The 24,003-nt window shown below is 51.4% G+C and overlaps 2 protein-coding genes and 2 long non-coding RNA genes across 5 annotated transcripts in view; 3 read left to right on the forward strand and 1 right to left on the reverse strand.

Moving 5' to 3' along the window:
• The window catches only part of HPS1 (HPS1 biogenesis of lysosomal organelles complex 3 subunit 1), a 31,438-nt gene extending 30,802 nt beyond the window's left edge, over window positions 1-636 (forward strand). Inside the window, exon 21 of the mRNA XM_081790483.1 lies at window positions 524-636. The gene's annotated coding sequence lies outside the window, so the exon portion shown is untranslated. The remainder of the gene's footprint in view (window positions 1-523) is intronic.
• Window positions 1-22,540, forward strand: part of PYROXD2 (pyridine nucleotide-disulphide oxidoreductase domain 2) — a 28,488-nt gene extending 5,948 nt beyond the window's left edge. Inside the window, exons 2-16 of one of the 2 annotated variants that reach the window (XM_060641814.3) lie at window positions 524-543; window positions 3,097-3,190; window positions 3,275-3,348; window positions 8,392-8,547; window positions 10,939-11,092; window positions 11,925-11,986; window positions 12,083-12,180; window positions 13,994-14,135; window positions 14,540-14,674; window positions 15,954-16,026; window positions 16,289-16,445; window positions 18,901-19,055; window positions 19,769-19,875; window positions 21,366-21,486; window positions 22,258-22,540. In XM_060641814.3, the coding sequence (XP_060497797.3) occupies window positions 524-543; window positions 3,097-3,190; window positions 3,275-3,348; window positions 8,392-8,547; window positions 10,939-11,092; window positions 11,925-11,986; window positions 12,083-12,180; window positions 13,994-14,135; window positions 14,540-14,674; window positions 15,954-16,026; window positions 16,289-16,445; window positions 18,901-19,055; window positions 19,769-19,875; window positions 21,366-21,486; window positions 22,258-22,328 (1,619 nt within the window). In that variant the 3' untranslated portion in view covers window positions 22,329-22,540. Of the gene's footprint in view, window positions 1-357; window positions 461-523; window positions 544-3,096; window positions 3,191-3,274; window positions 3,349-8,391; window positions 8,548-10,938; window positions 11,093-11,924; window positions 11,987-12,082; window positions 12,181-13,993; window positions 14,136-14,539; window positions 14,675-15,953; window positions 16,027-16,288; window positions 16,446-18,900; window positions 19,056-19,768; window positions 19,876-21,250; window positions 21,487-22,257 lie in introns of those variants that run through there. The other variant, XM_078434714.2, reaches the window with a different exon arrangement.
• LOC144613186 (uncharacterized) overlaps window positions 1-24,003 on the reverse strand; it is a 365,982-nt gene that overhangs the window by 329,979 nt on the left and 12,000 nt on the right. The gene's annotated exons all lie outside the window — the stretch shown is intronic.
• On the forward strand, window positions 3,472-4,720 carry LOC132685044 (uncharacterized). Its single transcript, XR_009612914.3, has 2 exons — window positions 3,472-4,104; window positions 4,534-4,720. It is a non-coding gene; the product is annotated as an uncharacterized LOC132685044 (long non-coding RNA).

Here is a 24,003-nt window from a genome sequence, read left to right on the forward strand (position 1 = left end):
ACGCTTGGGGAGAACAAGCCATGTTGGACAGCAGCCATCCACATGCCCAGCACGCACCTGGACGGCCGGTGATTCCACACCAGGCAAGAAGGGCTTGTCTGCCTAGCAGCATACCAGCCACGCTCCCCTTCTGTCCCTGCCACGGAAACCATGACTCTCCCTCACCAGTCCCTTGCTCATCCCCAGGTGCTGGGAAGCCCAGCAATGCGAGGCTTTGTGAGATAGCTTTTGTCTGATGACTGTGGATTTCTCCTCACCCCTCACTCCAGCGTGGAGCCACTGGCCAGGCCAGGGTGACGGGACATTTTTCGAGCCAGGACAAGAACCAGGGTTTTCTGACTCCCCACAGACCAGGTGTTTTATGGCATCAAGCTAGATGCTGTTGCAACATCCAACTCTCTGCTACGTCCCCAGGATCTTCACGAGCATGGGGACAGGGATGGGTGACCACGTTCCTCAGGTATATGTCTGTCTGCTTGCTGACCACTGCTGCTCTCCTCCTCTTTCCCTTGTCTCATTGCAGGACACAATGGGCTGGTGGCTGTGAGTACCTCCCCCTCTGCCCCACTTCATGACCCCTGGACATGAGGTTGTCGCCGGAATGTGAGGAAGCAGGCAGGGTGTGGGCCACGGGAGACATGGGGAGGCCGGCTAGCCTCCTCTCCAGGGCACTGATCGGTGGCTGTCAAATGGATTTCTTTGGTAGTTAAGGAGAGTATCAGAGGCTCTCTTTCCTATCCTCTCCATAACATATGTGCATTTCCCCCATGACTTTGGGAGAGTCAGGGAGCTTTCAGAAACAAGATGATGAAGAGGTGGGAGCATATGTAACTGACATAGGCTGGGAGACATGTCAGAGCCTGGGGAGCTGAGGCCTGGTGGGTGGGGCCCTCTGACTACAGATGAGGGGGCGGTCCTTGTGTATATAGTCCCTGTGCTGCACAGCTGGGTCTCTGCCATGTGTCACCCTGAAGTACCCAGCAGCCACACAGCCCCAGGTATACCCTGGAGACAGCAAGGAAGCCAGGCTAGCAGAGGAGGCAGGGCCCTGCCCCAACACCACTGGCTTCTAGGTCCAAAGCTGAGCCAGGTCAGGGCTATCCTGAGGCTGTGCTTCTCAAACTCTGGTCCCTGTACCCTAGAAAGCTAAAGTGTGTGCTAGAGGTGTTCACAAGACAAGCACGGTACATCCTCCTGAAGCAGAGGCTGCTCTAGAATATCCATACAGGAGGACTTTGCAATGCTGGGGAGAGGGGGCCGTGAGACTTGCGTGAAATCTTCATCCTTTTCCCTGACATATTAGTTTTACTTGAACATTTTACAGGGAGTGCTATGTAACTCAACTGATCAGTAATTTAAAACATTGATTTTATGTTAATATGAACACAGGCGCATCCCCCAGCTCTGCCACTTTCTATCTGTGAAGGTCAAGGCAAGTCATTTAGGCTATCTCAACCATCGTAAAAGAATAAAAATGCCCAGTCTCAGAGTTGCCATAAAGCCAGCAAGTGACATGCCTTAAGGACCAGCCACACAAAGCCTCACAGATGGGGACTCTTGTTATTGGAGGTTCCTAGCCCAAGGGAGGTTGGTGTCAGTGCCCTCTAGCCGAAGACCCACCCAGACGCAGCCCTGCCATTCAGGGAGTTGGGTGGTGACTGGCTTTGGTTTGGGGGGGGGGGGGGGGGCGGGGAGCGGGAGGCAGCTCAGGAGGAGGGGATTAAGAAGAGCCTATTCTAGGATATGAACTCTGGTTGGATGATCTGGGGGGCAAAAGAGGGGTTTGCTCTACACTGGATACTGTCAGAGCAGGAATGCCCCTGCGACTAGCATCTCGATAAATCTTATCTATGGGGAGAGGGACCAGTAGGAGGAGAGGATAACTGGTAAGGAAGCAGCAACCACTAATTTTGGCCAAGAGAGGGGGCGGTGTTGGGTATCTTGTGGGTGACCCAGAGCCCTTGTTTTATGTTTGTACTCAGACAAAATTGTGAGATGGGCTTGTTCTGTCCCATTTATCATGGTCTCAGTCTGAGGTTGTCATTCTGTGAGGCTGCTCAAGTGTGATGGGAGAGTATGGTTTACGGCCAAGGGCCAGGCGGCTTCCCAATGCCAGAGTGGCTTTTTTTCTTCCACACTGAGATGTGTCAGGAGTATAGATCCTGAGTCCAGACCATCTGGGTTCAATTCCCAACACCTCTACTCTGTGAGCCTGAGGCAAGCTACCTCCTTTGGGCTCAGTTTCCTCATCTGTGAAATGGGGAGAATCATAGCGCCCGCCCCTAGGGTTGTGAGGTGGATTAAATGGGGTGATGCACTCACAGGGTCTGGCACAGAGTCATTGCCAAGTAAACTTTTAAAAACAAGCTTTCTGAGTTACACCGTTTCTGTCGTTATCTTGGCAGGGATGATAGTGGGAGGACCAGCAATGCAGGTCTGTAGACTCAGGTCCAGTTCAGTTTAACAGATACTTATTGATTTCCCACTAAGTGCTAGGAAAAATTAATAAAATCCCTGCAATATTTGTCCCCTCGCCCCCCAAATAAAGCTGTGCTGTAACTGTAGCTTACTCTCTTGGGCACGTGCTGTGTGTCAGGGATCAGTGCGTGAAGCAGGCCAAGGGGGTGTCACCATCATCAGGCCCGTGTTTGCACTGGAGGAAACAGGCCAGATGGATTAGGTGCTGAGGCCGCTCCAGCAAAAAGAGGAAGTAGAGTTTGGCGGTCTAGCTTGGTGCTCACTGGGCAAGCTCACGCGCTGCCTCTGTGCTTCTGAGGAGGCATGAGGCTTGCCCTCACCTAGAGGAGATGGGCACCCTGAGCGGGCTTGGGCAGGGTGCAGTGTGACTTCCCAGAGCTACCCAGGCCATGCGGGAGGGAAGGTCACCTTCAGCTGGGACATGGAGGGGCAGGACCAGTCGTGTTGCATCTTGCAAGACATCTGGGAAAGTGCGAATTTACGGAGGAAGCAAGGGGAATGGCATCCCCAGAAGCGGGAACAGCATGAGCCTAGGGGTAGCACGCTGGCCCTGTAGCGAGGACCCTGAGCTGGCAGGTAGGCCCCAGTGATGAAGGGAAGACCCTGTGTACCCCCCAGGCGGCGTACCTGCAGAGACTGGGGGTGAACACGGCAGTCTTTGAGAGACGCCCAGTGATTGGAGGTGCAGCTGTCACTGAGGAGATCATCCCAGGTGAGCCCTGAGAGGTGGTGTGGGGGTGGCAGAGGGCGACCAGTGGTGACCACCGGTGACTGTCTTTATCGGATTCCATTTCAGGGTTTAAGTTCTCCCGAGCATCCTACCTCCTCAGCCTGCTGAGGCCACAGATTTACATCGACCTGGAGCTGAAGGTAGAACTGCCCCCCCCCCCGTGCCCCCCCCGCCCCAGTTCTACCCATGGCCTGATGGTGGGGGAGGGCCGGTTCCAGCTTCCCCACCTGGGGTGAAGCCTCCCTATTTTGCACCCACGTGGTTCCCTGCACCTAGGGTCTCTCTTCTATCCAAGGGTTTGTCTACCCACATGCTCTCCTTGGTGCATTCCCGCAGATGGGTTTTGTCTAGCCTACCCAGTGCCTTAAAAATGGGAAATTTCACATAAAACTTGGACATCTTTTGAAGAACAAGCCTTGTGAACACCAGGCCCATGTTTCTGCACGCAACACTGGCTGGTGCCTTGCACGGGACTGGGGTTCCAGCTCTGCCCGGCCCCATCACCTCCTGGCATGTCACCTGGCCCTCGCTGGGTACCTGCCTGAACCCCTGGGCCTCTGACAAGAGCCCGATTTCTTCCCTCATTAATCTTTAGATCCTGTTACTATTCTCAGTCTCTTGAGCAGGAAGTTGGACCCCAGGGATTTTCAGTTCCTCTGGCTCCTGGGCTGCTTTGAGGGGTCCTGAGAACGCTGACTGGCCCTTAGATGACTCCTCTTAGTCAGCTTAACCTTGGGCCACAGGCTGACCCAGCTCTGCCCCTGTCCTTGCAGATCACTGCCTCTTTTGTAAACTCGGTCCCCGCATTTCTGGAGCCCACTTAGCTTCTCCCTGCTTGTGCCTGGGTCACCACTACTCAGGGAAAAGGATCCTGTGTATCATCCATACAAGAAGCTGTGAGCACTTTAGCATCAACTTTGCTCTAAATTGAAAGTTTGAAATTTATAATAAGATCTTCAACCACTGTTGCCTACTTAGAGAGAGAAATCACGGCCAACCAGGCAGGACCGGATGAAATCTAGCCAAGGCCTGGGAAAGGGTCTCTGGTCCGCAGTCCACACCAGATTAGTGCTGAAGGCAACCTGCAAATGCACGCATTATACATAGTGGCAGATGTGGCTGCGGATGGGGGCTGTGGGTAGACCCTTCTTTTGAAAAATGTAACTTCTGAAAACTCAGGATGACAGAATGGAAATTTCCACGAGTGTTCTCTTTATAGAAGTTACTCATTTGAAAATGTTTTCTGTCATAGGGTTCCTTTAACTAGAAACTCCCAAGTGAATTGAGTGTATGACTTGACCCCTAACCTTAGGCTGCATTAATAGGAGCGTGGTGCCCAAATCATGGGACAGAACAGTCCTGCTTCGTGATGCACAGAATTAATCCCGGACGGAGCCTGGGGCACCTTATTGACCAGGACCCTGGCAACCTGGAAGGCGTCTACAACAGGGCAACTGAAGTCGTTCTAGGAATGTCCTCTTTCCAGACAACAATAAAGAACAGTTTAATTACCAGTGTCACAACCTGGGCTACAAGCTCTAATGCTCCATCAATTGGGCTGCACCTGTGAGACAAGAATTGTTTTAGTGTTCCCGTTTTATGACGAGGGAACCGAGGTGCTGGGAGGTTAAGTTCACACACTGGGAAATGACAGAATTTGCATCAGGTCTACCTGCCACCTTCTCCCTGTTCTTGAGGTCCAATGTGCCGCCACAGGCATCCTGATAGCGATCCTGCACGTTACAGTTTGCAATGGACAAGGTCACAGGCAGGAGCTCTCCAGGTGGGGTCTGGGCAGAAGACAGGGCTGAGCTCACACACCCTGGCACCTAACAGTTTTGAATCCCTGCTTGATGGTTTTATCAGCTGCCTCCCAGCGCCCTGTCTTTCTCATCTGTAAGGTGGGGATGGTGATAGTACCTACACGGTGAGGCTATTGTGGTGGTTTTAATAGGTTCGCTCATCATTAGTGCAGTGCCTGGGGCATGGTTAGTACTCAATAATTGTCAGCTAGCACTGTAACTCCCATGTAGCAGCTGAGAAAACTGAGGCCGCAGAAAAGGCAGCCGACCCGGGGACCCGGGCCGGCCACTGCCTATCAGACCTGGCCACTACAGGCCTGTCCCCGGTTAGACTAAGCCCTCACCTAAAGTGTGAGGCTAGCCTTTCGTGCCACTGCGTCTCTTCCATCCTTGAGCCAGAGGATGGTTTACCCCACCCACTCGGGGCCTCAATGGGGCCTGCGTTCTGGATCTTAGTTTCCCCAGCTGTCAACAAGAACATCAGATTGGATCGCCTCCCAGGTCTATCCACTATCCTGGTTTGCTTTGATAGCCACCCCACATTAAGCAGTGGAATCCAGGCTGGGAGGGCAGAGTTCTGCCCTGGGGGTCTTTTCTCCCGCATCAGCCAGGGGCTGCTCTTCCTGGGCCAACCTTGACCTCATTCAAGTGGCAACCCCTTGTCCTCCCTCCCCTCTCTCTCTGTTCTTCCGGGTCTCAACCAGATCAGTGTACTCCCACTTTGCTCCCTGGAAACCTGATCCAAGGCTCTCAAACTTTCAGGTCTGTCAGAACAATGTGGGAAACTGATGGGACCCTGGGGGACCTTGATTTGAGGGCTGATTCTGCAGGACTATGCTGGGGCCTGGGAACCACACCCTTTGGATCTCCCTTACCTCTGGTCCCTCATATACACCTTGTCCCTTCCTAGTGATTTCTACCCGGGATGCTATGCATGCTGAGAACACTTGTGGGGAAATCAGAAGAAGGGCTTTGTTTTTATAAGAGAACTGCACAATCTGAACCAATCTAATGGTGATTCAACATCCCTCTTCTGATTCTGACACCACATAATTAAAGCCATCAAGAATGGCAAAGGTTCAATTGATGAGAAAGTCCTGAGTCAGACAAAAAAAAAAAAAATCATATTCAATTAGTTCTACTTGAAATAACTCTTGGGTCCCTTATCTGGGGTGGGTTATTGATTCCTTCATTCAGTAAACGTTTCTGAGCCCCTTCCCTGTGTCCCGCACTGGGAGAAGCCCTTGGGGACACTGTGGTGAATGGGGGCAGCAAGGCTTCTGCCTTAGGAAGGGAACTTGAAGTAGAGGTAGGTGTTGCCTAAAGAAAGGGAAACAAGACAATATGGTAGTGAAGGACCAGAAGTCCAGCCTGGACTGGCAACCAGGAAAACTTCCCTGAGGAGGTGACATTTGAACTGACATGTGGATGCTAAGAAGTCACCAGCCTTGTGGTCACCTGAGCAGAGAACGTTCCAGTCAGAGGGAAGTAGAGGTGGACAGGCCCAAGGCAGAAGAAAGTAGACCGTGATGGCAGAGGGGCAGCTGAGGGTGTGGGAGAGGGGGTCTGGATCAGTTGACATAGGGCCTTGTAGGCTGTGAAGGAGGGACTGCATTTTATTCTGAGTGCCATGGGCAGAAGAAGTGGAGGGATGGAGTTTATGACTTCATGAAAGGTCAGTCTGCCTGCTGGGTGGTGTGGAATGTGGTAGAAGCGGCTGTGGTCTCAAGGAGATGGGTGAGGCGGTGGCTGCGGTAGTTCACAAGATGGTGGCTTGGGCTGAGAGGCAGTGGAGATGGAGAGAAGTAGACAACTTCTGGAGACTCGGCCAGTGAGACTTGGTGACTGTTGGGATGAGGGGAAAGGAAAAGGAGAAACTAAGGATGCTTCCTGGGTGAGAAAGACTAACCTGAGAGAAACCAACCTGAAATTTTCTCCAGCTTGGATCAAATACATTTCCCCATGTTGGTGTTAGAAAGGACTCTGGAGGTCTTCCAGCCCAAACCCCTACCAAACCTTTGGACTCACCTCCACAGAATGCTCTCCCCATGGCAGTCCCACCATCTGGAATATCTCTGGCTTAGGGAAATGTCAGCTGTAATTGTTGGAGAGGGCTTTTTTGGTTTCCTTGTGTTTTCCAGAACTTCTACTCAGATCTTGTTTCTGTCTCTGGACATGTACCTGGTCTGCAACATGGCATTCAATTTATTCAGTCAACAGAATACGTATTGATTGCACTATATCTAGGTGCTAAGGATATAGCACTGAGAAAAGAAACTATGCCCTTGAGCTCATAGAGCTGACATTCCACTTGGGGGAGACTGGGTAACTAAGTATGCAGTTAGCCAGGGGGCAGTAAGTGCTTCAAAGACAAATAAAGCAAGACGAGGGGGCAGAAAGTGCTGGGCTGGTAAGGGAGGCCTTGCTGCTCAGGTGACATGTGAACAGAGCAGTCAGAGAGGAGAGGGAGCTGGCCAAGGATCTGGGAAAGAAGTCTCTAGGTGCCGAATTCATCAGGTTAAACACATTAAATACGTACAGCTTTTGGTATGTCGCTCATACCTCAATAAAGTGGTTTCAGAAAAAAAGAAGTCTTTAGTTGGAATAGTAAGTCTTATTTGTGGGGCCAGCTCAGGCCCCTTGTGTTTTATCTGTACCTCCATTGAAGAAGTAGATGTGCTCTTGGAAAGTTCTGTTTGCCAGTCAAATATTTGTTAAGTCCAATCATATTTTAAATGCATCAAGGGAACTTCCATTTAAAGTGACCCTGGAGTAAATGAGTCTGCAAAGTAAATACAATTTTTTGATGTGAATAATTTATCTACCTCGTAAGTATGGATTTTCACATAACCATTGCTTTATTGTGTCTTTCTAAATTTTAATTATTTATTTCTGAAGTGGGGGCAGTTATAGACTAGTGCTGAGAGTCAGAGCTTTGGAGTCACAGAGATGTGGTTTTGAAACCCAGATCCACCTCCCAAGGTGACCTTGGACAAGTTATGTCACTGCCCTGTGCCTCTGTTGTTGTATTCGTAAAGTGAGGACAATGTACTTAGAGTTGTTGTGAGGTGATCATTGTAAACCTTAGTACAGTCCTTGGCACAGGGTAGCTTGGTGTGGTGTGGTATAGTGTGGTGTGGGATGGTGTGGTGTAGTGTGGCATGGTGTGGTATGACATGTTGTGGTATGGCGTGGCCTGCCAAAGAGTGCCTGGGCAAGCACGCTTTTTATGCACTTACATTAGAAAATGTAAGAACCAGTGCCACGTGCCTCGGGGAACTGTTTGCAGAGACCTAAATTGTTGCGAACCCAATCAGAGAAGGGTCAAGGGCAGAGGCCACAGATCCCTTAAAATGTTGCTTTGCTATGTGTGTTCTGCAGAAACATGGGCTGAGGCTTCATCTTCGGAACCCCTACTCCTTCACCCCAATGCTGGAAGAGGGCACAGGGAACAAGGTCCCCAGGTCCCTTCTTCTGGGCACAGACATGGCGGAAAACCAGAAGCAGATTGCCCAGTTCTCGCGGAGAGATGCGCAGGTAGGGAAAGGGACTGGCAACGGGTCTCCTCCTCCCTTGCCAGCCTGGAGGTTGCTCCCGAAAGGAATTGGGCCTGGTCGGAGTCATCCTAGAGCATGTCGTCCAAAGGCCACGAGGGCTGGGACAGGCCACCCCACCTGCCCTAGGAGGGCTCCGGTCTGTGGTAGCCTCTGATCCGAGCACTTCAGAGAGAAGGGAATGGAAGACGGTGATTAAGGCCGGTGGACACTGGAGACCCTCAAACCTATGAGGCCACTGTTCAGGTGGTCTCTGCTGGCTGAATTTCAAAAGGGAATCCACCGGTATGTACTTCTACTACGGTGCTTCCCATCTTTCCTGCTTACAACTAGAATTCCAGGTGGTTATCAATATTAAAGTCCATGAAAGCCAAAAAAGAGGAATGAAGGGAGGATCAGAGACAATTATGTATAGAATGAATTGGATCAGGAATTTAGGACAAGAGATTTGTAATATTCATTCGATCTGGCATTAATCCCCAGGCAGCCCAAGGCAAGAAATTGTCCAGGATGGCATGCCAGTCTGCTGGAAGGAGGGACATAGGTCTGATGGAGAATGCATAGCTTTCCCTTGGGATTGCATTATAAGGAATTTGTTGGGTACCTTCATGTATATGAGTCATTGAATAATCTTTTTTTTTTTAATGTTTATTTATTGTTGAGAGAGAGAGGAGGGGAGGGGCAGAGAGAGAGGGAGAGACAGAATCCAAAGCAGGCTCCAGGCTCTGAGCTGTGAACACAGATCCCAATGCAGGGCTCGAACTCACAAACGGTGAGATCATGACCTGAGCTGAGGTCAGATGCTTAACTGACTAAGCCACCCAGGTGCCCCTTGAGTCATTGAATAATCTTATGGGCCTGGTGTGACTGGTGTTGCAGATATAGATTCTTTAAATGGACATATTTTTGTACCAAGCCTAGACACAAGCTGAGGCATAGTATTAACTCATGTCTCAGTGAGGACAGAAAGGAGAACCTAGGTTAATACAATCCATGTGTGTTGCTTTTTGTACTCTATTGTTGAGTAAAACCAAGAGAACTACAGACACACAGAATCTCTCTTCAGCCAGTGGTTTCTAAGCCTGGCCGATGAGCAGAATCACCTGAGGAGCTTGCTTTTTCAAAGTGCTTCTCTTTTGTGCAGCGGGTTGGGGACGCCTGCCTCCACCCTCTCCTCTAAACCCTGACCATCTCAGATGCACCAGAGAGGATTCAGGACAAGGCCACGTCCCCAGGCCTATAGGACAGTGGCTGAGGCCTTGCATGCTAGTGACCACAGGAACAGGAGGCAGAGGCCACATCCTGGGGTGGAAAGTAAGGAAACCGAATTCCGGTTTTATCTTTTCATGTTGTCACATTAAAGGCCTACTGTAGAGAAGGCTGCTAAGGTCATTTTTATCAAGACTTCTCAAATGTACTTCCACACAGAACTTTTTCTTCTGTAACCTTATTAAAATTCCATGGATATAGGGGCGCCTGGGTGGCGCAGTCGGTTAAGCGTCCGACTTCAGCCAGGTCACCATCTCGCGGTCCGTGAGTTCGAGCCCCGCGTCAGGCTCTGGGCTGATGGCTCGGAGCCTGGAGCCTGTTTCCGATTCTGTGTCTCCCTCTCTCTCTGCCCCTCCCCCGTTCATGCTCTGTCTCTCTCTGTCCCAAAAATAAATAAAAAACGTTGAAAAAAAAAATTCCATGGATATATTCATGAGTATAGATGAACCAAAAAATTAAAAGGTGAGGGCTGAGGATTGAGACAGGGCCCTGGTGGCAGAGGCCTCCATCCCAGCTCCTGTCACCCACACAGTGAAGGAAGGGTGGGTGTCCTAACCACTCTGTTGAAATGGATTCTGAAAAAAAAGAGAAAGAGAGAAATGGACTCGGCTCGGGGGGGCTTGTGGGGCGATGGGGAGTAGGCTTCTGTTTCTGGATAGGACAAGAAGATGGAGGGGATTTGCAGGCCAGGAAACAATAGTCATCATGCTGGAATACAGGGGAAGGGATCTTTCTTTTACCAGTAATACACGGGAAGACAGGACTGAGAAGAGAAACTTTAAAGTGGTTTCACGGTTTATCACAGAAACCACATCCTAGGATACTTGCCAGTTTTCTGTGGCTGACAACTGGTCTTGGCCAGCATAACTCCTTGTCCCTGCCACCACCCTACTAGCTCATGTACTGCTCAGGATTTCTCCGACCTCCCCTAGCGCTGACATCAGCTCACACAGACCCAGAACTGGGAGTAATTTGCCTGAGGAGTCACAGAGGCCTGGCTAGGAGCAGCAGGCCACATGGGGGCGGTATGGAGGGCAGAGCAGTGGGGCAATGTCCTTGTGGGATTCTAAGCAATGGGGCCTTGACTCAGGGCTCTCTGTTCCAGGCCTTCCCCAAATATGAGGCATTCATGAATCGGTTGGCATTAGCCATAGACCCTCTGCTGGATGCAGCGCCGGTGGACGCGGAGGCCTTCCAGAGGGGTTCCCTGCTGCAAAGGCTCAAGTCGCTCTCCACCCTCAAACCCCTGCTGCAGGCAGGTAGGTCCAAAGTGCAGGCATCTGGGTATGATGAGTGACCTTTGGGGACTCGAGCCCATTTTCCCGGTGATTGGACCAAAGCCTGAACCTTCTTCAGCCTGCCACCTGCCACCAATTAATAGGGGCTGTCCGAGTACTCTGGGGAGAAGGTTTTTGCCCAGCCCGCCCTAGAAACAGAGCCTGAGAAAAGGCTTATATGCAAATAGTTCACTTTGAAGGGTGACCCCAAGGAAAGGAGGAGTGAAACTGGAAAGATTTCCAGCGGGAGACGCTGCAGAGTTGCATGGACAAAGTGTGTGGATTCGGGGAGGAGTGAAGGACCGATCAGAGCCAATAGAATCTATCACAAATGCCAGAAGTAGACACTGCCTCTCGGATGACCAGTCCAAGAAGCTTCACGCGACGAAATGTATTAAGCAAGTGCTGTGTGCCAGACACTAAGCTAGGCACTGGGGCTACAACAGCTAAAGATCACGATCCGTGTCCTCAGAGCCCTTCTGCCCCGTGAGCCTCTGGCGTAGTGTGAATCAGCCTGAGAGCAATGGCCTGGCCAAGCTGGCTGCCTCCCAGGGTATGGGCCTTACAGAGTTCGAAGTAAGGGAATAAGGTACAAGTTAACATTTTCCCAAAAATAATTCTAACAGCTAAAATGTATTAAGTGCCTATGAACTTGCAAATGCTTTACATATGTCACTCAGTCCTCACAGTAGCTCCTGGGATATGAAATATTACTCCCATTTTACAGATAAAGAGGTAGGAGCAGAGATATCACGGATTGGACTGACTCTTCCTTGCCTATCTCAGCCTATGCGTTATGGGTCTTCTCTTTTAGGTCGTGTGCTGGGAGCCCAGCTGCCCCAGTATTACCAGGTCCTCACAGCTCCAATTACAAAGGTGAGGGGCTTCCCAGCCTCAGGCTAGACCCCACATTGCGGGGGACTGTCCTCCCCAGGTCCCTATGCCCTTCTCCCTGACATTTTGCTGTCCTAGGTGCTGGATCAGTGGTTTGAGTCCGAGCCTCTAAAAGCCACTCTGGCAACGGATGCTGTGATTGGAGCCATGACAAGTCCCCACACTCCGGGGAGTGGGTGAGTGTGGGGCGTGGTGGTGAGGGGTGCAGCGAGAGCAGAGTGAATCCCCCACAAGTGCTAACAGCTGCTGTTACCGCTCACCGAGCTCTCTGGGTGAGCCGGGCACGAAGCCAAGCTCCCATCTAACCCTCAGAGCAACATCTGAGAGCCGTGGCTCAGAGAAGGGGCAGGTCTTGCCTGAAGTCACACAGCTAGTGGTTGCAGAACTGATTTCCAGCCCACGTTGTCTGACCCTCCAAAATCCTCCTTCTTAGCCACTACTCCTTACTGTTTCAGTGAGAAAAACCTCTCTCCCTCTGGTATATCTCAACATGAACAACTTCCCACTCTCCTCCTCCTCCCCCACTTCCTCCTTCTTTTGTCTCTCTCTCCCTTTCACTCCTTCTCTGTCTCTCTTTTTATCTCTTCTCCTCCCACAAAGTCCCATTAGCCCTCCCCCACACACACAAAGTTCCTTTCCGTGGGTTCCAAGACACACACACACACAAACACACACACACACACACACACACACACCTTGGTGAGGGTGGAACACTATAGGTGGGGGCTGTGTTGACAGCCTGATCCAAGAGGGGGCAGGCAGACACAGTGAAGTCTGTACCTATGGGATGAGTTAATGGCCACTTGTAGGAGCAGGAACGGAGGGTATGTGGGGTGTGTGTGTGTGCGTTTGTATGTGTGCGTGTGCGTGTGTGTGTATGTGTCTTGGGATAGAGGATACTGCCAAGTGTTGGGCCATTTCTGGTGTATCACAAGATGCAGCTAGAAGCTGCATCAACGTGGCTTTTCTCTGAAAAGATGAGAACCACCCTTGGAAGTGGTTTTTCAACACACATTAAGCCAGCTCTGAATTCCCCAGGGCCATGGAAGAAGGGGGTTGGCAGCGGTTGCCATACTTTGGCCAACTCTGTGATCCACCAGCCAATTTGGATGTTCCAGCTGGTGCCTTCTGTCCTTTTCTCTGTAGGTCTCCAGGAGGCCTAGCTACTGCCCAGTTTATGAAGTGTGCCTTTAAGTAATTTGTTTCTTCATTAATTCTTTCAGTCAATATTGATGGAGCACTTCCCTGTGCCAGGACCTGGGGCCAGGTAGTGAATGGAGCTGAAATCCTAATAGGAGAGGTAGACACAGAGCAGATGATGATACCGGAGTTCTGTGAGGGTTAGGATGGGGGTAAAGCAGGGAAACAATGCTGTCCAGGGTCAGAGAAGGTCTCCAGGAGGAAGGCATGTTTAATCTGAGACTCTCAGGACAGGAGGAATTAGGTAAACAAACACGAGGGAGGAAGGGGCCTTGAAGCTGCCAGAACAGCATGTGCAGACACTGGGGGCTGAGCACAGATGATGCGGGGGTTTACTTTGGCAGGAGTGCGGACCGCAACAGGGAGCATGGTGAGGGAGGAGGCTGGAGCCCCGGAGGTCATTTTCAGAGACTGGCAATGACCCTGAGAGCAACACCAAGCCAGTGAAGGCATCAAAGGAGAGAAGTGACAGGACTCAGCTAGGTTTTGAGATTGGGCTCCAAGCCTGCAGGAAAGAAAGGGTGGGAGAAAGTGGTCCAACTAGAAGAACATCAGTGCAGCAGTTTAGGGATGAGAGGAGAGGCCTGGATCAGGGAAAAGGCCTCAGGGAGCAAGAACTGGAAAGTTCTTTGGGAGGCAGGGTTGATGGCACCTGATGGCATGGAGGCAGTGCCCATTCAAAGGTTGTTGGGAAAGGCAGTACAGGGGGAGGGAGAGGCTAATGGCACCAGAAAGAAAGGTCTATTTGCACCTAAGCTCTGGGATTAAATCCCAGTGGTCTGTCCTCAGGTATGTGCTGCTACATCACGTGATGGGGGGCCTGGAGGGGATGCAAGGGGCCTGGGGCTATGTCCAGGGTGGCATGGGTGCCCTCTCTGATGCCATCACCAGCTCAGCCACTGCACATGGAGCAAGTGTCTTCACTGAAAAGGTGAATGTCCCCCTACCCCTTACCCTGATTATTTGCAAGGATCTCAGTATAGAACCAAATGTCAAATTCAGAAGGTCCTCCTTTAACTGAGGCACAACGTGGGGCTTGGAATCAAGGGGCTGAATTTATGTAGCCTGTTAATGGCTGGGCAGCTGTCAACCAGGCCCCCGTTCTTCGGACCACCCCCTTTGAATTCTCTGGCCCCTAACCCCGTTTGGGCTGAGCCTTTCCATTAGAGTGAGTGGGCTAAGTCTTCACCACTTTGCTGCAGAGCCCAGCAGGGTGGCTTCAGGCTGCGGAAGCTGGCAGTGCCCCAGAGCAGCACAGACAATGGAAATCCTCCAAGATCCAACTGTATTTTTCTTCCTGGGGGGTTTCTGGGGCCTCACTCTGGTGGGCTCTAGGCAGTGGCCAAAGTGCAGGTGAGCAGCGAAGGGCGCGTCCAAGGAGTGGTGCTGCAAGACGGCTCGGAGGTGAGGAGTAAGGTGGTGCTGTCCAACGCATCTCCACAGGTCACCTTCCTGAAGCTGACACCACAGGTAAGGCCTGAGGGTGGAGGCAAGCTGTCCGCCAACATGGGGGGTGTTGGTCAAGGGAGCCAGGACTGCATGAGGATGGGAGATGTAAGTGCCAGGTATCTGCACTGGGGGAAGCCATCTCTTCCTTACCCAACAGGCAGGTAGCAAACAGGGAAGAAGCCTCACGGGTGGGAAGGAAGGTCCGAAGGAATGAGATGACCTAGGCCATGCAGCTGGCGATTGGCAGAGCCGGAGCTAGAACCCGGGTCTGACTTTTAATCCAGAGTTACCCTACTACCCTGATTCCCCCTCTAGCCAATGCTAATTCCAGCATCTGTGTCAATTATGTATGGCCATATGGATGCTCAGCTTGTGGGCATATATTAAGAATACTGATTTAGCACATAGAACTAGAGAATTCAGTTGAACTTGGCTGAGTTCAGCCGATCTGGGCTTGCTCATGCACCTTCCATCAGCTGTGGGTCAACTAGTGGGTCCTGTTCATCTTGGCTGGCTTCGCTCATGTGCCCAGGTTGGCTGGCTGGGGCTAATCCAGGACGATTTCTGCTGGAATGACCAGGTTGACTAGCTCTGCTCCATGTGTCCTTCATCCTCCAATGTAAGTCCAGGCATGTTCTCAGGGCCTGGCAGAGGACAAAAGTGAGCAAACTCATTCATGCAGGTGCTTTTCAGGCTTCTGTTTGCATCCTACTTCCTTACATGAACTTGTCACAAGCGCAGAATCACAGTAGGAGGATGTTACAGAGGTGTGTGTATCTAGGGAGGGGTGAGGATTGGGGGAAATTTTTGCAATTGATCACACCTTCCCTGTCACCAGAAGATATGATAATATGTATATGAGTATGGAGGTCCCAACCATTCTTGGGACTACCTGGGGGGGGGGGGGGGACAAGATACCACTTTTTCTGAGTAATTCCACTAAGAAAATTCAACAAACATCTGTTCAAAAGCATCTTGTCAAGACAATTCTGAAATAACCAAGATTTACAAGAGCTTGGAGACCAGAGGAGAAAAGGGGCCTGTAGCCCACTGGCCATATCCAAAGCAGGAGCTGGTGTGGGCCATATACATTGCTCTGGCAGAGCTCAAAGAAAGAAGTGGTTAGTGTTAAGCTGGAGGGGATCCAGGCTGACTTCACAGAGGAGGTGCTTTGGATGAGCTCTGAAGGATGGAGAGGATTTCTGGCAGTAGAGGTTGAGGGACCATCCTGAGCAAAGGAAGAAGGCAGCCCCTTGGGGCCTCAGCCATCCCCAGGCGTTTTCATGGAACCTTCTTCCAGGAATGGCTTCCTGAGGAGTTCGTGGACAGGATCTCCCGACTAGACACCCAGTCACCTGTTACCAAGATCAATGGTAAGAGGCACACCAGACTGCAGAGCTGTCTCTTCTGACATTACCTGAGTGAGAAATTTCCAAGTCTGGAAAGAACTGGCCTACATCATCACCTCTATTCTCTGCCCTCCAGCCTGCCCCCTAGTTTGAAGGTGAAACACTCTTTCATACTTTTTCTTTCCAGTCCATCACTTGGGTGAGCAGGGTGAAGGGTAGAAAAGGAGGATCCTGGGGTCTGAGGACATGGGCCTTTGGGCCCTCATCCTCCTCTTTGGTCCATCAGTGGCTGTTGACAGGCTGCCTGACTTCCTGGCGGCCCCCAATGCTCCCGGGGGCCAGCCACTGCCCCATCACCAGTGCTCCATCCACCTGAACTGTGAAGACACCCTCCTTCTCCACCGGGCCTTTGAAGATGCCATGGATGGCCTGCCTTCCCACAGGTGGGTGGCCGCTGGGCTTTGGTGTCCCCTGTTACAATCTTACACGCATGGGCCAGGTGAGGGGTGGGTGAGGGGTCTGTCTAGACATGGCAAGGATTGCCTCTTCCTCCTGGTGTTAAACATTCACAGTGTCTCAGAATCTGCCTAAACCCATACTTAAGTCCAAGGATAGGAAGTACATCTAGACAAGAAGCCTATGGGCCAGGGCAGGTAAGGAGTAAAGAGTAGGACATGGTTCAGCCAAGTGTCACGTATTAGCAGGAGAGCAAAGGACTGCAGAGGAAACAGCACTGGTCTTGGAGAAGAATTGCAGAAAATGCTTTCTGGGAGAGAAGGGGTTTCTCTGATTTGGCAGCCCCGTCAATGGGCACACACTCACCCGATTCCCCTGCTCCATATTCTCTTGTCTCTGATAAGATGCTTTCATAGAAAACTTCTAAAAAGCATTTCCTACCTCCCATCCCAGCTGTCTCTCCATCCTTCTGGGAACAGGCAGGGACCTTACAAGAGCAAGTATCTCTCCATACTGTCAACTTCCACCAAAGCCTGTTGAAAACCTTTTCTGGGCGGGACTCTATTGAGTACAGGTTGGGGGAATTGGAGGTCAGGCAGGGGCATGAAACGGACACAGAGCTTATCGTAAGGCAGGCACATAAATATTTATGGCATGAGGTAAAGAGGACAAGTGCCCTGAGAGAAGGGTAAAAGGCAATGCCCATTTACTCATTCATAAATATTTTGGAGCCCCTACTCTGTAACAGGCTTAGTCCAGGAACCTGGGCACAGAGCAGCAAGCAGAGTCAACATGGTCTCTGCCCTCAGGTCACTGACCTTCTGTTGTGGAAGACAAGACAATCAACAAACATGCACTGATAATATGGAGAAAAATAGGTCAGAAGAAGGGAGGATTTGCTAGCCTTTATAAGAAGGTCAGGAAAGAAAGGCATCTCTGATAGCGTGGCACCAGAGACCCAAAAAATTGAGAATAAAAATCTTATCAATATCTGAGGGAAAACACCCAGGTAGAGGGCAAGTCAGGTGCAAAGGCCCTGGGGCAGGAATGGAGTGGTGTGTTGCAGGCACAGGGATGTGACCAGAGAGGCCAGAGGAAGAGAACCTGGGAGTGAAGGGAGGAGTGGGGGGGTGGTCCCAGAGCTACGGCTGCTGTATCCTGCTGGGCCCTGGAAGCTACTCCTGGCTTTTACTCCAGGAAAGTTTGTGCAGAGCCTGACTTACATTTTGGAAAGACCCCTCTGGCCACTGTTTGGAGAAAAAAAGGCATCTGTTGCAATTGGTTACTATTGCAGAATCCAAGAGACAGAGGACTGTGGCCCAGACCAGGGTAGGGGTGGTGGAAGTGACAAGAAGTAGCCAGATAGGGGTACCTGGGTGGCTCAGTCAGTTAAGTGTCCAACTTCGGCTCAGGTCATGATCTCATGGTTTGTGGGTTTGAGCCCCGCGTCGGGCTCTGTGCTGACAGCTCAGAGCCTGGAGCCTGGTTCGGATTCTGTGTCTCCCTCTTTCTCTGCCCCTCCCCCACTCATGCTCTGTCTCTCTCTCAAAAATTAATAAAACATTAAAAAAATTTTTAAAAACAACAACAGCAAAAGAAGTAGCCAGATACTGGGTATTTGAAGGTGAAGCTGGCAGCATCTGCTGTTGGACAAAAGTCAGGTGTGAGCAAGAAAGAGGAGCCGCTAAACGATGGTGTTTGTCTTTACGAAGAAGGGGGATCTGGTGTGTCTGGCTGGGGAGGAGCAGGCTTTAGGCATTCGGGTTTGGACAGGTTACTCTGGAGCTGCCTACTGGACATCCAGGTTCAGAAGACACGTTGTAAATGAGGGATGCAGGGAAAAGGCCATTTCACGTGGCCTGAAGGTGGTCAGATGTGGAGATTAGAGGGAAAACGTGCCCCAAGGAGACAGGGCATTGTTAGCAGGGGAGGGGGTGGGAAACCGCTCAGGGTTCTGTCTGCTGGCCACAGCCCCGGAAGCTCTGATTTCCCCAGCCTGCTCAGGGAAAGGTGACCGGGGATGAAGTCCGGCTACCTGAGCACCTGCTGCCCTAGGCCTGGCCCCTTCCCTCCTTTGTGTGTGCTGCCCGCTGGGCCCCGGAGACCTGAGAGGCCTGGCAGAGCCCAGGCTGTAGTGGAGGAAGGTGGGGACAGGCACCCATTGGGGAAGGAGGCTAAAGGGGACCAGAGGCCCTGGGGCGGGGGGTGGGGAGGCTGGTGAGGGACTGGGAGATCCTCTGGAGCATTCTGGACTGTCCTGGGGGACACGGAGCCCGTGCAGGCAAGCAACCACCACAGCCTTGAAGAGACAGCGACCTTGGCACCAGGTTACCCCGGGCCTTCCTTCGTTATGTCCCTGGCACCTCAGAGAAGCTCCCAGCCCTTCCTTCAGGGCAACTGCTGTTCTTTGCCCCTGACCCTCTCTCCTCCCCCATGTGGCAGGCCTATGATTGAGCTCTGCATCCCTTCCTCGCTGGACCCTACCCTGGCTCCCCCCGGCTGCCATGTTGTCTCGCTCTTCACACAGTACACTCCCTACACGCTGGCTGGAGGCAAGGTGTGGGATGAGCAGGAGAGAAACGCTTATGCAGACAAAGGTAAAGAGGGCCAGACCGTCCTGTCTCCAGAGTGACCGGTGGCCGTGCAGCCCCACTGGACCCCTCTCCTCCTATCTGCTCATTCAGGATTAACAATGCCAGGTCCTGCCCCCAAAGGGAGAGAAGAACCCAAGGGAACCCAAGTCAACACAAGGAGTGCCTGCTAGGGTCCGGCACTGGGCTAAGAAAGCCTGAAAGACACGATTCCTGTCCTTAACGTTACTCACAGTCCAGTCGGGATTTGGGGGGATGAATAGAGAAACCAGTCTTACAATACAACTTACTCTGTGAGTCGAAGAAGGAAGGTATGTGCCAGAGAGATAAGGAAGAGACATTTGAGCTGGGTTTTAAAGGAAGAATGGGAGTTGGCCAGGCAGCAATGGGCATTCCAAGCGAAGAAACAGCTTGAGCAGAGCAAGGAGGTGAAGAAAGCTTTGCATATACACGGGAGACAAGTAACTTTGTGTTTAGGGCTGGGATGAGCAGGTGGGAAAGTGGGGTGGACCCAGAGGCCTTTGTAATGAATTATTTACTTGCCCATGGACTGTTTGTGTATTTTTTGCTTATTGAGATATAATTTGCATATGATAAAAATAGACCCATTTTAAGTGTGTAGTTTAATGAATTTTCATACATTTGCCAAGTTGTACAATCATGGCGTCTCCTCTTCTTCTTGCTCACACCATCTCGTTTCTGTGCTGTTCTGTAATCAGTGTTTGACTGCATCGAGGCCTACGCCCCTGGCTTTAAGGGCTCCGTGGTGGGCAGGGACATCCTCACACCGCCTGATCTGGAGAGAATTTTTGGGCTTCCTGGAGGGGTGAGTATAAGGCATCCCTCATCACATTCTTCTCCCTGCACCCCCACTCCCTGGCCTGCCCACTTGGTTTTATCTTGTCTCTCCACACCCAGCCCGTATCGAGAAGGGAGGACAGTGCAGAGACCACGGTGGAGAGGGGACAGAGAAGTGGTCAGACCTAGGGAGTGGGGAGGAGTAAGATCAGACAGGAGAGGCAGTGCCTGCTGAGAAAGTCACCAGGATGTCCCCTGTCTGGACATCCATGGCCACCTCTCCCATCTGGCTTTCTTCAGAGGGAGCTCCCCTCTTAAGGTAGCAGGTCCTTGGACTTTCCTCTCTGATTTATCAAAGCCTTGTTGAGACTGGAGGCAAAGGGACCAGTTAGGAGGCCAGGTCCATACTGCAGCCACCAGCTTCACGTGGCTCTTGGTGGTTTCAGTGGGTGAGGCCAAACTGAGGCGGGCTGTACACATAAAACACCCACCAGCCTGCAAAGGCTTAGGACAAAAAAAATGGAACACATCTCATTAATAATATTTATATTGGTCACATGTTGAAGTGATAATGTTTTGGCTCTGTTAGGTCAAATAAAATACATTATTGACATTCATTTCACCATTTTCTTTTTAAACTTTAATGTGGCTCCTAGAAAATAAAAATTGCATATGTGGCTCATGTTATGTTTTTATTGGACAGCGCGGGTCCAGATCTAGAGTGCAGGAGGCCAGACGGTGGGAAGGGAACAGAGTGGATGGTTATGGGAGGCATAGGGCAGGCTGAACTGAGAAGTCTCAGTGTAATGTGGTCAGGGTGGAGGTGACGTGAAGGGTCCACCTGGAGGCCCAGGCGGGGAAGGTGAGGTCGCCCACCGAGGTGGGGAAGGTGGAAGAGAGCAGACTTGGGGGGTAGGGGAGGAGGAGCCCAGCTTGGGACATGCTGACGTGGTTAGCCGGAGGGACATCAAGCAGGTGTGATCTTCTTGTCCAGACCCGCCCTGCAAGTTTGACCTTCCCCTTCCCCTTGCTCCCCCTGCCCCCACACCTTCCCAGCTGCTCGGACCCCAGCCAGGGGAGCAGGACCAAGCCTGAGTACCCTGTCCCTGTCTGCCATCCACTGTGACTCTGCTGGGGCTTGGACCCCTGGGACCCAGGCTCAGGTGGGTGTCTTGGCCAAGGAAACATGAGCCGGCTGCCAAAATAGGTCAAATCCTCCATTTTTCAAACAGACTGAGGAGGATTTGTAGTCCTCGGCAAACACTTAACATCTCCCTCTTCTTTCCCTCTCACACTCTGAAGGTGCTCCTCACCTTTCTTTCCTCCTGAAAAATGCCTCTGGAAAACTCCATCCCCAGCCCAAGGACGTGCAACTGTCCTCTCTCTCCCCTCCCCTTTCCAAGAAAACATGCTGGAAGGAAAAGAACCTTCCTTGGAGAAGGGGAGGGGAAGAAACCTGCAAAGGCACGAAAGACCATAACACTCCTATGTCAACGACTGTGGCCCTGCCTCCCGCAGAACATATTCCACTGTGCCATGACCCTGGACCAGCTCTACTTCGCCCGCCCCGTGCCCCTGCACTCCAGCTACCGCTGTCCTCTCCAGGGCCTGTATCTCTGTGGCAGCGGTGCCCACCCTGGTGAGTGACGTGGGCCCTCTTCCCTGTGCGGGCTGTGGGGGCTGGCTGGACGGCAGAAGCTTGCTGACAGGGGAGAAGGGGGGCAGGGAGAGATGGAGGGGAGCAAGGAACTCCCATGAGAACAGGCCATCCCCCATATTGGGGATTCTCAGTGCACAGGAAACAGGTGGGAGGAGGGGACTCTGCCAGCTGGACACACCCTCGGGGTAGCTCCCACCTCCTCCAAACGAGGTTTAAAAATTTGCCCCAGAGGCGGCTCTCCAAATGCGAACTTTGGTTGTGAAAGACCCGTGTCCCTGAATTCCCCCTCCAGATGTCAGACCAGTGAGAATTGGTAACATTACGTTTCTTAATCTAAAAATTCTTGCCTGCGTCCATTCCAAGCCTCGCTGACCTTGCCAGGGCTGCCATCCCCTGTGGACATGCCCCAGAGAGGTCTGAGCTTCCACCCCTTGCCCCTTGAACCTTTAGTCTGACGCTTTAGTTTCACACCCAGAGGGTCTCCATCCAGTGCGTTGGCTTTCCAGACTGAGGGGGCAGGTGCCTGGACTGTGCACTGGGCCCCCTGCCCAGAGCTCTGAGCAGGAAGCCTGGAGGCGAGCCCAGAATCTGTCTTAATAGTCATCCCAGTTCTGATGCTCACGTCCCCAGCACCGCCCTGCAGGTGCCCATGCTCTGCTTCCTTGCTGGCTTCCCCACGAGCTCTGGCCCCGTCTGCTCCCTGGGGACGGTCGTGAGCACCGCTTAGGTTCACGGGAGACTCCCTTCCAGGAGGAGGCGTCATGGGAGCCGTGGGACGCAATGCAGCCCATGTCGTCTTCAGAGACCTCAAGAGCATGTGACCCTGAACCGACTCTGACCCAGGACAAAGAATCCACCCTTGAGATGTTAAGTCCCCATTGGGTCAGTTTCCCAGGATACGGCAGACAAGCCCTCATGCTCAAGGCACTATTTTAGGAGAAACGTACAGGTTACATTTGATACTTGTTAACCTGGTACCCATGTCTTCATGAGTGAACCAGTTTTGTGTTATTAAAAACAATGTTTTAGGTAAGTGGTTTGCGTCTTTTCTATACATTACTATATATTTTGTATGTTTTAGTAGACGCAGAGGTATAGACACGAATATAGATAGATATAGCTATAACCACCTCATTACTTAATCTCGCTCAACTCAGATTTTTCATCTGTAAAGGATTGGCTCTAAAGATCAGGTAGGACAACAGGTCATACTTTAGTCCAGTATCTGGCACACACCATACACATTCAGGGCACGGTGATGGTCCAGCTGCTAATATTATCCATGAAGGTCCTATTGTCATCTTTGTGTTCTGAGGAAGGGCGTCTCTTCAGTGTTCTTTGTTTAACTTAGCACCTAGAACTGAAAACAGCCTGCTGGAAGCAGTGTCACCAGGACAGAGCAGAGTGATCTTCGGGTCCACTGGGCTTTTCGCACAAGAACGGCCGCCAAACTAAGTACTGCGCCCTGTTCGGCGTTGACAAACTGAACTTCTGAGCTTGTTGAAAATTTGATTCTGGTCTGGGTTCTGAGATTTCCGTTTCTTACTTGCCCTCAACCCCACGTGCTTCATCCCAGGGCCCAAAAAATGTTTTTCCCAGGGGAAAACATTTGGAAGAAAGGGAGGGAGGTAGAAAAGGAAGGAAGTGAGGAAGAAGGAACGTGTGGGGCTGAGGGCAAGTGCTGGCTGAAACCTCTGGTGAGACCACGTCTTCATTTTCTGCAAAGTCAGCTGCCTTGTTTACCTCTCACCTGGTCTCAGCACACTGGCCCCTTCCCAACTGCGGGCATAAGGAGAGCAGAACTGAATAACAAATGGGAACCTGCCAAATCCCCAGAGGCCTGGGGCACATCACATCCAGCTTGGTGTTTCAAAATACCAATGATTGGGGTATTGTTTTGTTTTTTATTTTTTGGTGAACAGAAGTCACAAAAGCTTGTGGGAATGTAGGAAATTTCAAAAATACAGTAAGAACATAAAACTCAAAAATAATCTTACCTGCAGAGAAAATCGCCATTACCATTTACAGTATTTTCTTGGGGTGCCTGGGTGGCTCAGTCGGTTAAGTATCAGACATGGGCTCAGGTCATGATCTCACGGTTTGTGAGTTCGGGCCCCGCATGGGGCTCTGCACTGACAGCTCAGGGTCTGGAACCTGCTTCAGATTCTGTGTCTCATTCTCTCTCTGCCCCTCCCCCACTTGTGCTCTGTCTCTCTCAGTGTCTCAAAAGTAAGTAAATGTAAAAAAAAAATTTACGGTATTTCCACATAGTCTTGTAGATAATAGGGATCATATTCTGTATTCAATATGTGGGTTTTACATCTTTATTTTCTTAAAATGTTTTTTGATGTTTATTTATTTTTGAGATAGAGAGATAGAGAGCAAGCAGGGGAGGGGCACAGAGAGGGAAACAGAATCCCAAGCAGGCTGCATGCTGTCAGTGCAGAGCCTGATGCGGGGCTCGAACCCATGAAACACGAGATCATGCCCTGAGCT

This window comes from Panthera onca, chromosome D2 (genome assembly GCF_046562875.1).
Source record: "Panthera onca isolate mPanOnc1 chromosome D2, mPanOnc1 haplotype 2, whole genome shotgun sequence".
In the NCBI taxonomy this organism is placed as follows: Eukaryota; Metazoa; Chordata; class Mammalia; order Carnivora; family Felidae; genus Panthera; species Panthera onca.